The sequence below is a fragment of the Bos indicus x Bos taurus genome, chromosome 4, assembly GCF_003369695.1.
Source record: "Bos indicus x Bos taurus breed Angus x Brahman F1 hybrid chromosome 4, Bos_hybrid_MaternalHap_v2.0, whole genome shotgun sequence".
NCBI classification, from domain to species: domain Eukaryota; kingdom Metazoa; phylum Chordata; class Mammalia; order Artiodactyla; family Bovidae; genus Bos; species Bos indicus x Bos taurus.
This window is the reverse complement of record NC_040079.1, coordinates 27,226,672-27,242,242: the sequence shown is the minus strand read 5'-3', so window position 1 is coordinate 27,242,242 and position 15,571 is coordinate 27,226,672. Positions and strand designations below refer to the sequence as shown.

Sequence of the window (15,571 nt, the reverse complement as noted above, 5' to 3'; positions counted from 1 at the left end):
CCATGACAAAATTGGCAGAAGCCCATCAGTCACTTCTCAAAAAGTGAGTGACAAGAATATTAAGCAATGAACTGGCTATATGGGTCAGCCAGAGGGCCTGTGAACCGAAGATTCTGAGTGGTCAGCACTCACAGATGCGTACGTGACCTCCTGCTTCCTCAGATGACTGAAGGTCAAATATATGCTGAGAAGGAGCTCTCTGGAGCCTTGAGGTTCTGTACTCTGAATTTTTAGTTGGAAAACCTCTTTTCAAGACAAAAACATACCAGAGGACATTTGGAAGTATTTCCAAGAACAACTTCACATGCCCTGACTTTGTAATAGAGGGAGCTGGAAACCTCACTTCAAGACAGTGGAGGCAGAATCCTTGCCGCAGGCGAAGTCTAGAGGAAGGGACTTGTACACTGTGGATCAAAGCGGAGACTTCACATCGACCGAGTCTCCCACTTACACCACCCTCTTATTAAAAAAAAAAAAAAAAGGCAAAAAAACAGCCAGTACACAATCTTAAGACTCTTTATTTACAAGAAGTATCTCTGAGTCAAGCTGCTGCATAATCGAGCCAGAAAATCTACCGACACTTGACAGTTCTGACCGACAGCCTTCAGTCTTGGATGTTAAATGAAATGCTTGTTTTGATGTTGTTTTTGAACCAAGGAGCCCGTAAGTCCACTTTCATGTTTAATTCAGAAAATTCCATTTCATGAAACATCAGGCTCTGAAGTACAGAAGTGGGCACAATTCTCCTTGCATTAAAACTCCCAAGGCAAGCTAAGAGGCTTCCCAGATAACCGGTGGTAATGTGCCCCCCAGGAGGACGTCACACAAGGAATCTGGGTGTTGAGAAAGTGGATGATTCACCCTAGAACTTTTTAAAGAACTTTTCGGGCAACTGAATGATGTTTTAAACATACCGGGTTGCTAAACCCGTCAGGAGAAACATCTGGATCTGAGAAAATCTGGCAAAGCTATCTGAATGAACACCAACTGTTCTCTATCCTAAATGTTAAGATTATTTTTAAAGGTTAATTTATAGATATTTGGACAACAGGGGAAAAACTGTCTGGTGGGCAGAGAGTTGGAGAAGGGAAAACAGAGCAAAGGACAGATAGGCTGTGGATATTCTATGCATCAATACACCCTTAATAACATGTCTGACCCCATCCTAGGGTTGATGGGCTGCCAAGCTGCTGCCAGGACTCCCCAGGTCACACAGTCTCAAGGTAACTCTGGAGACAAGTTCTCTCCAAAAGCTTTCAGCATTTTCATGGTCTCTCTTTTACCCATTATTAAGCCAGTTAAGAGTATTTCTGAGCATTCACGGGTTTCCCAAGATACTTCAATGAAACAGTGATATCCCTAGGTCAGCAATGGTTCTGAAGAAAGCATCTCTCATGATAGCACCAGACTGGACTGGGGAACTAAGAATTCTATGCTGTATTTCCAACTCTTTCTCTGGCCTCCTGCTCACTGCTCTCTCCACTACCCACTACATCTCTTGAGTCCACAGGAGGTGGTGCTGGAAGACAGGAAATGCAGGCTAGCACCAGCCAGGCTGGTGTCTGTGGGCCACTGCAAATGACTTCAAGTTAACTACCAGCTACTCCCCACTTACTTGGCAGACAATTATCAAGCACTGCTCCTGGCCAGGCCCCATGCCCTCGATTACTTTCCAAGTTTCTCCCAACCTCAGAGATTAGGTTGGAAATCATTTTTCTCTGCTCTTTCTTAATTCCTGCAGTATGTAGGCCTACATGACTGAATGAGAGTTGGGAATATTAAAGACATTTATAAATTATAATAAAGGAGTCACATATATTAAAAATGAGAGTCTATTATTCAAAAAGCCACAAATTATCTCATTTAGAGAAGACACTTAACAAAATATACATCTTAAAACTTCGGCAGTCAAGAATGCTTTTTATAATTGTTTCCATTTGAGAAACACAATTAAAATGGGTAAGAATTAATAGACACAACTTCACTCAGAATATGTAAAAAGCGTCACATGTTTTTCTGATATTCCTCTTTGTGGTTAGCTAACCACGCACAGGAGGAACCAAAGTCCAAACGTTGACATCCCGAAGTGGCAGCGCTCTCAGGGGGCTTCTTCCCTCGTAAGTGACAAGCGGCGGGGGGAGGAAGCCTTACCAAGATGCACACAATCCAGCTCCTTACCCAGTCTTCTAGCATCATCAACTGTCAAACCATTTGCTCCGCTTTGCAAGAGGAACTCCTTTAGAAAGTCCCAATAATTTCTGCTTATATTGTTCCACCAGCTGGTTGAAGCGAACTTCCGTCTTATTTCCTTTAGCTTTTTTCCTAGGTACCTACAAATGAAAGGAAAGGAAACATAAGATAATCAGTTTCAAGCACTAAGCATTACCTTACCCTCGGGCCAGCCAAGGGAGAAAGAGAGTTAGCTTCAGAGATCTTGTCCACCACATGAGGGACTTCCAGGGAGTGACCCCAAAATGACTGTCCATTGGTGAGAAAACAGACCAGGAATGCTTAAGAGAAGGACCCCGCTAAAACACCACTCCCACTCCAACTCCCAAATGCTCACACAGATCTCCTCAAGGATGAGTCAGCCTCGAGTCCAGATGGTCTCGCTTGCCCTTTCCTTCACCAAGGATTACAGGGCTTCAAAGAGACGTCTATAAGATGGTCTGCTGGGTCAGAGGCTTCCCAGAGACACAGATTTCTTGAGTGGGATGAGACGGCAAATGCATCTTATACCCTTAAAATAAAGGGACTAGGCAAGGAAAAAAGAAAACCTGACCTCAAATGATCGAGAACGCATGACCACCACTTTCTACTAAAAAGAGCCAGGGCCCCTTGGAAGCTAATGCCAGGACTGACCAAGTAACAGATGCGTGGGGACATCCCACTGTGTTAGAAGCAAGGACACTACCACAGACAAGGCTGCATCAGGACAGGAGTCAACCTGAAGGGGCTTCTGCTGGCCTCCGATGGGACAGAATGATGACTGCATCCGGCTGAAACATGTCAAGTACACAGAAGCTCGCAAAGTCACAACGCTACAAAAACCTTACTTTCTCAGAGAAGGCTGGTAGGGAAACAACTCATTACTCTGGGAACTGATAAAAAGGAAAAAAAAAAACTCTAGCAATTACCTTGCTTTTCCTACACAAATGGTATTCTGTGGTAGCCAAACAGTTGATAAGGGAAGGCTCTTTTTTCTAGACTTTTACTTAAAAAACACATAAGGATTGATAAAATTAAGAAATTACCATTCTGCAACTCGTACTGAAATACATATCTAAATAAACAGCAATCATCAATGGGTGCTAAGACTTTCAAATGGAGGGATGAAGCAGACAATCTCTAAGGCTACTGATGAATCAGAGCATCACTAAAAATGGGGCAACCAAGGGAGGAAGAATGGGGCGACGGGGCAGTTAGGGAATTTGGACTGACACGCACACGTTGCAGTATTGTTTAAAATGGATATCCAGCAAGGTCCTACCGCACTGCTCAGGGAACTCAGGTCAATGTTATGTGGCAGCCTAGACCCATGTATACAATGGATACATGTATATATGGCCGAGTCCCTTTGCTGTCCGCCTAAAACTATCACAACATTGTTAATCAGCTATAATCCAATGTAAAATAAAAAGTAAAAAAAAAAAAAAAAAAAAAAGAGGCAACCAGACACTATGCACCTCACGGTACAATACAACACAAAGCACACAGCACCACCTATGAAATACTCTCACCAAGAAAACTGGACCTAAATCTAATCAAGGCTCTGGACCTAAAGTCCAGTTTGTAAGCAACATGGGGTACTACAGGAACAAGTTAAATGATAGCAACAAGGAAGAAAGCCGCTAAATTCAAAAGGTAATATATTCTAAAAGGCCAAGGACCTGGCTGATCCAGCTAATTAATAGCATGGAAAAAAGGGTGTAGTAAGGAAGACTGGATATTATAGGGGAAAAAAGATTTAAGAGATTTAAAAACCAAATACAGGGAATTCCCTGGTGGTCCAGTGGTTAGGACTCAACACTTTCACTGCTGAGGCACTGCTTCAATCCCCGGTCAAGGAAGTAACCCGGCTTTTTGTTTGGAACCCGATTTATACAAACCAACTTAAAAATATGTATTTTTGAGGTAACTGGGAATGTTTTAATATGGGCCACACATTAGCTAGTAAGGGTTTCTTATTAATTTCATTAGATGTGATGATCGCATAACATGTGTCTGTGTGTATGTGTGTTTAAAGTGAAAGCAAGTGTTAGTCGCTCAGTCGTGTCTCAATCTTTGTGACCCCACAGACTACAGCCCGCCAGGTTTCTGCTGTCCGTGGACTTCTCCAGGCAACAATACTGGAGTGGGTACCCATTCCCTTCTCCAGGGGGATCTTCCCAAGCCAGGGTTCAAACCCAGGTCTCCCACCCTGCAGGCAGATTCTTTACCATATGAGCCACCATATGTGTGTAAGGCCTGATCAGCTGGAGATAAATCCTGAGATATGTTTCTACATGGGGTACATCCACAAGTGAGGTAGAGTTCACTGTAACATATTCACAGGATGGGGTGGGGGTGGGTAGGTAAAACAAGATAATTGTTGAAGCACAGTAACAAAATCATGGGGTCCATTGTATTCTTCTCCCTACTTTTAGGACTATGTACCTCCACATCTGCAGCCCTGTACAGAACTGCAATCTAGAAGAAGTCTTTTCCTTTGCTTAACTAATCAAGGCTCAAATGGCTGCCAACCCCGGCAGACCTGTGCCATACCAAAGCCTCAGGGCCTACAGAACTTACCTGCTTGGAAGATAATTTCTGCTTCTCTTGCTTCTGGTGGTTTGTCTGGGGCTTTGGCTTCTTGGGAGGGAGAGGCTTCATTTTGCCTTTGTCCCGCAACCTGAAACAACATGGTCAAGTGTCACCCTGAGTTCTTCCTCTAATTGGCACTCCTGAGGTTTTCTCAGCCCAAAAGATAAAAGGCCTTTTCTTACACTGGCTCTTTCTAAGCCCCTGAGAAATCAAGGGATACTGCAACAGAATGTCCTAGGGCTCAACATTTGTATACTTGTCTTTTGCTTTGGTTTAAAAACCTCAAGGGACTTTTAAAAACCATTGTTTACTTAACAAAAATTTCGTAAAGATTGATTTTTGTTGACAGCATTAATCTGTTGTTCTGGACAGAAACCTCAAGTAGGTGGGCCTCAGAGACAGCCATCAAGACAAGAGGAAGCGCTTCAGAGGAGGAGAAAAGCGGCATGAGAGCCCACCCTGGAAGGCCCCTCTGAGGGGCCCAAGGCCAGTCCTGTTCTGGCCTCCATTTGGTGCAAGAGTGACTCTGCCGGCATAGAGATACTGCATGCGGGACTGGAGCAACCAGCATCCCTTTCATCCACACAAAAGCCCCAAGGAGGAAAAATGGCGAAGTAAGACAAACCCTCTGAGAAGCCATCCCACATCTCACCTAATTTTGGGGCCTCGGTGTGAAGGGAGCGCCAGGACCTTTCTTCTCTTCTTCCCATCAGGCAGCTCCACGTGCTCCACTTCGGCCTTGGTCTGGAACCCTGCCCACAAGACAGAGTCTGCTGTCCCCTTCTGCCGCACGGAGGCCTGGCTTTGTTCCTGCATGTGGTTCTGAGCTGCCTTCTGTTGCTGCTTTTTCCCAGGTTCTGGTGGTACCTGCTGGGGCTCACCAGTTCCAGGCTTGGATTTCACTTTTTGCTGCAAAAGACGAGAGAATGCTACTTGGTTACTAGGTGAGATTTATTTGCTGGAAACACGCAGCAGAAGAGGACTGAGTTTGGTGAGAGAAGGGGAATTCTTCCCCCAAATAGTTAGAGACTTTAAGAAAATGAACACAAGCAGTTCACAGGTCCTGACATCATAACAGAGGGTTACTGGGTAGGGGACACAAAACAACCATTTTCCTTTTCCCATGCAGAAACGAGGAGAAAGTGTAGGTACGCCCCAAACTCAAAAGCCAGCAGAAAACAAACAAGAAAGGGCCAGCAGCATGGAGCACAGGTGTAATAGGAATGAGAAGAAATACCTGAAGTAATGAGAGTTGAAGATTTTCAAACTTCAACAGACATTAAACCACAGACTCAGAAAGCTCAGACAAACACCAAACAGGATTAAAAAAAAAAAAGTACATCTAGGCGTATCATATCAAATTGCAAGAAATCAAAGAGAAAAATCTTTCCCCAGAGGTAGGGAAAATTCATTACCCACAGAGGAACAAAGTTAAGATTACACTGGATTTCCCTTCAGAAACCATGTAAGCAAGAAGAAAACAGAATAAAGTGTTTAAAAGTATGTGTGTGTGGCAGAGGAATCACCAACCTAGAGTTCTATATCCATGTAATTATCCTTCAAAAGTGAAGGAAAAACAAAACTTTACCAGACAAACAAAAATTAAAGAAATATGGGGATTCCCTGGGGCCCAGGAGTTAGAACTTGGTGCTCTCACAGCCAGGGCCCTAGGTTTGATCCTTGGTCAGGGAACTAGTATCCTGCAAGCCGCTCGGTGAGGCACCTACCCACCTCCAAAATAAAATTAAGGAAATTTATCACTGGTAGACCTTCATTGCAAGAAATACTAAATGAATTTACTAAGAAAGGTAAAACGACAGGTTAGAAACTCAAATCCACATTAAAAAAAAAAAGGAAGAACCTTAGAGAAAAAAATAAATGAAATGAAGATAAGGAAAAGACATGAGGAGGAGGACATAAAGTATGTTACATATTTATTTTGCACAAGTGGGGGAAGACAAAGAAGATTCATGTGAAATCAATGCAGTAATAATAATGTTATTCTGTCCTTTTCACCTCAGAAATCTAAACAGGCATAGTGGGAGAACAAAGATCTATTTTATGCCTCTTATGTGCCAGTCTCTAAGTGGTAAGGGTGCAGATGAAAGAAAGAAGTGTCTACCTTTTAGAACTCACAGCCCAGTGGAGAAAAGAGATATAAACCAAGTAAAAAACTGAAAAAGAGCCTAAGGACATTCATGAAAGCACAAGCAATAAAGTCTCTTCTCTTCTGAGAGAGGTGGGGAAAAGTCACTTGGGGAATATGAGCATGGAAATTGAGAAGGATCCCTGAGTCACGGGAAAGGGGCACTTTTACACAGAAAGACGGGTATGTACGTAAGTGTAGATAACAAATAAGGCCACCTGAATTTTTTTTTTAAGCCAGAAGCTACAGAATCACCTCTGATTGAGGCAGTAAATAATTCTATAACTACAATAACAAAGCTGCCTTAAATAATAAGCAGAACCCAGATTTTTCCAATCTAGGGTCATGGTATGCATCACTGAAACTCCTCTTCTATGGGTCATGCTCATGATATACACCATAAAGACCCAGAACACAGCAAATGTTTGGTATATATCCAAGTCAAGGTATACTATCGATGAGATCTGTAAGAGTTATGGTATCAAGAATAATCTGGTCTTCTATGTCCTGTGGCATGATGGATGAGAGAATGAGTACTAACTGTGTACTGACCGTGTAGCTTGTGAGACAACTTACACATGTTAACACAGATGATATTAAACCTATTTTTATAAACTAGAAGCTGAAGCTGAAAGGGGTAGTAACTTGCCAAGGAACTCAGAAAGGGGCAGAGCCTGAGTTTGAACATGAGTCTTTCTGTTCCCAGAGTTCCTCTACACTACACTAGATTAGAAACAGTACTAAAACTACCAGGAATCACTCCTCTGGAGTGTACAAGATGAAAAGAGAATTACGGAAGAGATAGCTGAACTCTACAGGTAACGGACAACTTAACCTTGGTTATTAATTCTGACATGTACCATCACCAAACACTGCAGTACAAGCACTGCTGACTGCCATCGGGCTGCTTCTCCTCTCCCTTTCCTTCTGTGGAGCTACCACCAGCCAGGCCAGTGGAGGAGAGACGGCCTGCAGAGTTCTAGGAAACTAAGAGGAAAGCGTAACCAAGAACCTAGCAAGGCAGAGCCCTAATTTAAGGGAACAGAATCACAACTGAACAAAACAGGAGCTTAAATATGGTCTGAAAAAAAATTGAACTGTATGCTTAAAATAGTAGAGTTTATGTGATGCATATATTACCACAACTAAAAAAATAAAGAGAAAAGAAAAAAATTTCAATTCTGTACCTGGCTGCGCTGGATCCTCAGTTCCTTGACTTTAAGTTTCCTTCGATCTTCCAAAGAGAATTCCACTATTGGTCTCTGCAGCAGCAGGAAACAGATTATCATTCATTTGATTTCTTAATCTCAGCATGCAATGGAGCTGAGATGCTCGCCACCCCTGCCCCCACTACCCTCTTGCTTGCAAGTCAGAGCGTGCTGCTCACTTCCCTCTACTTAGAGGCAAGGGGCCAGTTCTGCGAGCAGACTACCCAATTTAGAGTTCCCTCCAATCATCCCGTCACCTGAGTCACCGCTCACTTCTCCAAGGCCTTGCCACTCTTATCCATCACACAAGTGTCAGAGGGCTTCCCATAAATGGCCCCCGGAGGACAGGTCCCCCGCCACAGGACAAGGCTCACCTTCTGAGGCCCGAAGATCTCCGGATTGTTGTTGATGTGGCGCAGGGCCGCCAGGGCATGCTCGTGCTCCTGGAACTCTGCAAAGGCGTAGCCCAAGGACTGACCCTTAATTTTCCCATAAGCTCCTTTCAGGTCTCGCATCACCCGACACTACCAGTAGAGTGAGGAAAAGAATCAGTAGTTAGAGGATTTATTTTTAATTTATTTAATTAGAGACTAATCACTTTACAATATTGTAGTAGTTTTTGCCATACATTGACATGAATCAGCCATAGTTAGAGGATAAAGACCCTTAACAGCTTCAACAAGAAATTAGGTTATTGAAACAGTCTTCATCTATATCACCATCACAAGAGTTTTACTGGAGTTAACACTTATGAATGTCTGTTTTACTAGAATACACCTGAGAGCACAGAACACATTAAATAGGTATTTTCTTGCTTTCTAAGGGTTTACAAACATCCACACAGACCTCCAAATAAGCATGCAGATAAACTTCCCAAGAAGAATTTTAATGGCTAACTGCTGATGTGACAGCACATACAAGCTGAGAGGTATGTGGTACTTGGGGTGGTATAAATCAGCACCGGGACTGAAGTGCTGTCTGCAGGTCTCCTCACTGAAGAAACCACTCAGAAGAAATATTACTGAAGAAGGGAAGGATGAAGGCCTGATGGCTTTAGATAAGAAAGTTCTGGCATGAGGAAGATCCTGACCAACAAATAGCCTCAGAAATACAGGAAGGAGCTTCAGCTATATTTGCTCAGAGCTCAGATCTTCTCTTGAATGATTTTTTCCTAAAACTTTAAGCTGTACCAGGCATCTTGGGGCACCAAGGAATGGCAGGGTATTTTGGGAAAACTGATCATTTACATGGTTTCACTCCCAGGAAGCTGTGTTTGTCGGGTAATGGAGAAGTCTAGGTATCAGGGACATGTGGATGCCGCATTTGGTATATGCCCAGTATCTACTCTGTGCCTAGAACGGTGCCATGTACTGCAGGGAAATCAAGAAAAGCATATAGGCAGCCGGACACGCTGCACAGCCCTCCAGTCTCCTCAGCTGCTGCCCCCAGGCCTGGCCCAGGGACTCGCCTCGATGCAGCATGGCACAGCACCCTCGACTTCATGCTCAAGAGCCAAAGTGAGACCACTGGATGGTGAGACTGTTCCAAAGGCCTCTAGTCCATTTTCTGGGAGCAGGTGATGACGGAGTCAGTGCACACCTGGCGGGACCATGGCTATTTAGCAACCTACATAAAAATGGCAGCTTTTGCCAATTTGAGAATTTACTCGCCTGGATCCAGATTTATTCTGGACCTTCAGAGTTAACGACTGTGATGCCCAAGGCAGAGAAGCTGACAGTCTTTTGAACACAGTAGAAGAATGAAAGGACTGAGTCAGGACGGTACTGAGCAGGTGAAGTGATTACCACCCATGGCCAGAGGAGGGGCCATCAGGAGATACTGTCCCACTGCGGATGGCAGACTGGTTGGGCACAGCATCGATGAAGTGGTATGTGATGAAGACTCACCTTAGCAAAACATTAAAATTGTACACTCAAAACAATGTGGAAATATTCTCATCCTCAGTGGGGATGTTACTAAATACTCCATCCCTCAGCACTACTGGTGGGTTGTTTTTATTTTTGAGCTGAACATTTACATTATATTCACCTGTGGCTGGAGAAGGCAATGGCACCCCACTCCAGTACTCTCGCCTGGAAAATCCCATGGATGGAGGAGCCTGGTGGGCTACAGTCCATGGGGTCGCTAAGAGTCGGACACGACTGAGCGACTTCACTTTCACTTTTCACTTTCATGCATTGGAGAAGGAAATGGCAACCCACTCCAGTATTCTTGCCTGGAAAATCCCAGGGATGGGGGAGCGTGGTGGGCTGCCATCTATGGGGTCACACAGAGTCGGACACAGCTGAAGCGACTTAGCAGCAGTAGCAGCAACCTGTGGCTAGTCTGGCATGCTTTATAACAGAGCCATAGAAACTGTGTCTTGATACTCTTTTTTTCCTTAGTTTTCTTAGTGATTAAGAAATTTGGATTGTATTTCAAAAGAAAATATAACTGATTTTTTGGCTTTTTAAAAGTTTTTATTGAAGTATAATTGATTTACAATGTTGTTAACTTTCAGTGTATAGTAAAATGATTCAGGTATTCGTTTAAAAAAAGAAAAGCATAAAATGAGGCTCTTATCTTCAAAAAGCTTACTATCTTAGCTGAACACTATACTTACACATACGAAAGATTTAAAGAGAAAATTCAATATAATGCAAATACTATAAAACTCACATACATGTCTCTAAGCGATGACAGGTGTTAGATATACAGACTCTTACTAAGTACCACAGATGCTGATGAGAAATTACATAACTGACTCCTATGACAGTAACTCTTTGAATGGTTTTACTAACAGTGGTGTCAGCTATGCTCACATTCTCTCCTATAATTCCCTGAATAGCAATATCATACATTTTGAAGGGGATTTCCAGGAGTAGGAAAATAGTTTATGGTGATGAATCAGAGCAAAGTAGATTCATAATACTGGCTATGCTGCTTATTCAATAAACACTGATCAAGAGATGACTATGTGCCAGTTTCTATGCCAACAACTGGGAACAATGAGATGACACCTGCTCTCAAAGAGCTCAGTGTGGCTGGGAGAAATGACTGATGAATAATTACAGGACAGTGTAGCAATAAATCCCACAGCAGGCATGTGGGGGCGCCGTGGGGGCAGGACAGCGGTTCCTGTAGTCACACAGAGCCTGACTACGTCTTGGTGTGAGCTCAGAGTTTGTCTAACACAACTGCTGAAGACCTGAGTGACTCCCTGTGCCCACCACAGGGCACTGAGAACTTACTATAGTGCAAGAGCCTAAATGGTAGTGAAATGCTCCTCTAAGGAGCAGAGGACATAGATTATTTTCTCTGCAAGAAAACTAGCATTACAGCACCTGGTATAATGCTGAGAATGCAGCAGGTATCCAATAAATGCTTGCTAAATTAAGTCATGAGTGCAGATACTTCTGCACATTCTGCTGCAACTGGTCAGATGTGAAAAGCAGTTCTTAGAAGGGAAAAAAAGTTTTTTAAACCTCCCCAAACCATGAAAATCACCAAACACAGTCTTGTCTGCTGACAATGAGCCCAAGAGAAAATCTGTCAATCTACTAGCACCATGGGCACGCGTGCTCAGTCGCGTCAGTTATGTCCGACTCTTTGTGACCCCATGGACTGTAGCCCGCCGAGCTCCTCGGCCCATGGGATTTCCCAGGCAAGAATACTAGAGTGGGTTGCCATTTCCTCCTCCAAGGGATCTTCCTGATCCAGGGATTGAACCTGTGTCTCCTATGTCTCCTGCAATGCAGGTGGATTCTTTACTGCTGAAGCCACCAGCGAAACCCACTAGCACCACAGCCTGAACTAAACATGTGCTCTGACCCAGGATGAGCAGTGAAGCCCCGAGTGGGCAGGGCCAACTCTCACCTCTTTGATGCGCACCGCCTTCTCCCCTCTGGTGGAATTCAGCAGCAGCTTTCTGAGCTGTTTGTCATCCACAGCCTTTGGGAGATTGTGCAGGCACAGCCTGGTCCGGGAGACAAAGATATTTTGGTCCTTGAGTTTCTGATGCTTCAGCAGCTCAAACTGAAAGAACAACAAATTGTCAACAGTACAATCTACTCTTTAAAGATACAGGCACATAATTCTCCAACAGGAAAAGAACCATGACCCCAATCCAGTAACCACACATCTAGAAAAAATAATAGAAATCACCCACGCTGCAGCCTTTTGATGATGCCCAGCACACAGAGAAAGAAAGGTTCGAGGAGGCAAGAGCGGGGGTGGGTGATAAGATCATGGGCTCTGGAGTCAGGCTGAATTCGAGACGTTACATAACACTTTTTAAGCCTCAATAATTTCACCTACAGGGTAGAACTGCAGATCAAAATATAATACCGATTTTTCAGTACTGATGTGAGGCTGAAATAAGGTAATATGCATAAAATCCCAAGCTCAAATCTGGCCCAAAGCAAATAATAAATAATACTGTAGTTAACATCTGTGCCAAGTCCTTACCTATCCACCAACTCAAACTGATTATTTAGTCCTTCCAAAAGGAAATGGATTTACTTAAAGGATACGCGACAGAATACTGTCTTGTCTCAACTCTGCCACCTTGAGGCAAAAAAACGTCAATAGAAACAAAGTTTCCAGAGCCTGACCTATGTTGCACAAAGCACTGGCCCCAGGACAATCTATCTCTAAAGTGAAAGGGTGACCTTCTTCTCCTGACTTGTTTCTTAAGAGCAGCTCAGCAGAAATAAGTTTTACGTTAAACTTTTATCAAGTTTCATTTTTGCCACTTCTTATTTGGTAAAGGTACTATTACAGCAACTCACAAAATAAATACCCTGGAAACAAATATGAAAAGCGCTATCTGAAGGGTTATCATGCTTAAATTCAACAGTGCGATTTTTCTCCCAGGAAAAGCTGTGTCTGCTGTTTAATTATAATACATATAATCTAGTGAGCCTTTTGCTAGAAAAATTCACTTTAAGGAGAATTAAATGTGTCACTATTGCACTATGATCAGAAAAGGGCATCCAATGCTCCCCACATACCATAATCTCTAGATGCTCACTACCAAAAACCGTCGAGGACACCAGTCTAGAGCCTGCATGGAAAAGAAATGCTGCCTCCGGGCTCACTACATTCTCGTCTCTGTCCGTCATCTTTTGCACTTTCAGGTTCCAGAGCTAATTCTATTAATGATCATGCATCTTTACCATTCTAGGCTGGCTTAGCTTTGTTAAAGTAAACTATACGGGCAAAAGTAAAAATTATTGGAACAAAGATTGCTAAGCAGCAAAGGAACTCAACAGTACCAGTTATCACTAAAAATCCCATAATATGGGGTTTTCCTAAAATGATTTCATAATCTGGAAATACCCTCCCTCCAACAAAATACATCTTATCTCTCCCTTCCAAGACCCACATCCGCACTTCCCTATTTAGCCCACACTGACCTTCCTTTCTCATGTTACTCTGCATTTATACTGACACCTAATTATATACAGCCCGAGCCTTTAAGTGTCTACTTCATGATCTAGAAGCATACTATCTGGGAAACACATACTGTTGAGCATTCCAAAAACAAAGAATAAGACCCAGTACATAATGTTGACATGGTATTATGTGTAATGTTGGGCTAGTGTTTGTTCCACCTGTACACCTGTTTTCTAACAATAGTGTAAGTAGCACCTGTGACCGAGACTTGCTTGGCTCTTTGATGAGCACCTTCAGCATTATTATTTATTGATTTATATTGAGTCCTGCAGAACCTGAAGCTGGTGCCTAATCTACTCACTCGTTCTCTCTTGGCCATATCAGCAGCGCTCACACCCTCTGCAGCCTTCGTCCCAGCACGAATCACTGCAGAAAGAGGGAAAAAGGCCAAGACATCAGCAAGGGAATTTTCACTGAGCAATAAGAGGAATGTGATGTGAATGATGCAAGCTCTCTCTAGAGGGCCCAGAGGACTATGCTGGCCAGGACACAGTGGTATCTGGGTAGGTCCAGAAATAGGCTACAGGGCTAAGTTCTTGTCTATGAGCTGCTCTCAAGGACTAAAACTGAACATTTTGTGATTTTGTTCTCCTTCTTCCTTCCCTTCAAAAAATTTCATGTCGTGTCCAAAGTCAGATGTGAAGGCCTAAAGGAAGTTTTGGAAATAAGTACATTTTAGGCATTTGGAATGCCAATATGCTCTACCTATGACCTGTCCTTGGAAATCTCCCTGCTCATGTATTTGGGAGCCATTTCTAAGCGGTGAGATAAGCCAACCAAGAGAACAGCCACACTGTATAACACCGGGCCCGGCCTCAAAGGTTAACGGCCTTCCATTTGCTAGTCCGGGCAGTAAGGCTGTGCAGCAAGTAGCAATATTGTGTGACCTAAAGGAAGGAATTCTCTTTTATCTTAATTAAAGCTAATTTCTGATTATCTTTCTGACACTAAGGGAAAGGTACTCAGTGCATATTTTAAATCCATGAGTAATCCAAAAGAGTAATTTTAGTCATAATTTTCAACTCCTTCAGAAAACCTATCAGAAATGATGACAAGGGACAAAGGTAATTTGGGTTTTTCCTCCCTCTCTGCCCTGATAATCTTCTGATGAAAAGGTCTAAAGGCAATCCATCAGTCAGAAAGGAGAGTGGGGACTGGCTAATCCATGAACTGGGTGAAGGCTTCCTAACAGACAGCTGTGCATCTGTTAAAGTGGAATCTGCTATATCTGCTAAAGTAGAATAATAATAATATACCACCATTAAAGAGGATGCAGGGATTTAATTTGAAACATGCTCCAAACACACTACTGTCAGGTTGCTGTCATGGCAAGTGGCCAGCTTCTCCGAAGCCTGGTTCCCCTTTCCCTGCCACTACTCACAGCCTTCTCGGGCCAGATAGAGGTTACGGGTCCCAGTTGGCTTCTTCACCTTCTTTGTCCGGAGTTTTGCAGCCTCATCACGGGTCACTGCCAAGTCAACCTTAAGCTGCCGGCCATCCAGTTTAAGTCCACCACCCTGAAACAGATTGCGACCTCTCTCTCAAAATTCATGATGAGTAGAAACTAAGCACTTGACAAGGAGCACGAAGGAAAGGGAAAACAGCAAACCCCACTGTTGTGTGGACCCCGCCGCTAGGGTGTTTTAGGCCAGCTGGATGCAAGTGGATCACTGAGCCGAACAGTATTTAGCACAGCTGTGCAAAGGCCACGTGTTCATTTGTTTTCAGGGAGTTGATTAGTCCCAAAGTAGGACCAAATTAAGAAAAACGATCTGTAAATAGGCAAATTTTTAGTATGCTAAAGAAAGCTAATGGAATAGTATTGATAACTCTACTCATGAGAATTTAAGAGACAATGGCAATACACAGTAACTCAGCTCAAAACAATCTATACTTGGTTATAGAACACACAGAAAAATTTTCTATCACCTACACACTTTCTCTCTCATTTACTCCA

General features: G+C 43.3%; 1 protein-coding gene across 1 annotated transcript in view; it reads right to left on the bottom strand.

Moving 5' to 3' along the window:
- Positions 1–498: 498 nt before the first annotated feature.
- RBM28 (RNA binding motif protein 28) overlaps positions 499–15,571 on the bottom strand; it is a 32,352-nt gene continuing 17,279 nt past the window's right edge. The window contains exons 12-19 of the mRNA XM_027539079.1: positions 14,996–15,131; positions 13,916–13,980; positions 12,034–12,192; positions 8,532–8,681; positions 8,137–8,211; positions 5,456–5,712; positions 4,792–4,891; positions 499–2,330 (exon numbers count right to left, since the gene is read on the bottom strand). Coding sequence (XP_027394880.1) covers positions 2,196–2,330; positions 4,792–4,891; positions 5,456–5,712; positions 8,137–8,211; positions 8,532–8,681; positions 12,034–12,192; positions 13,916–13,980; positions 14,996–15,131 — 1,077 coding nt within the window. The 3' untranslated portion in view covers positions 499–2,195. The remainder of the gene's footprint in view (positions 2,331–4,791; positions 4,892–5,455; positions 5,713–8,136; positions 8,212–8,531; positions 8,682–12,033; positions 12,193–13,915; positions 13,981–14,995; positions 15,132–15,571) is intronic.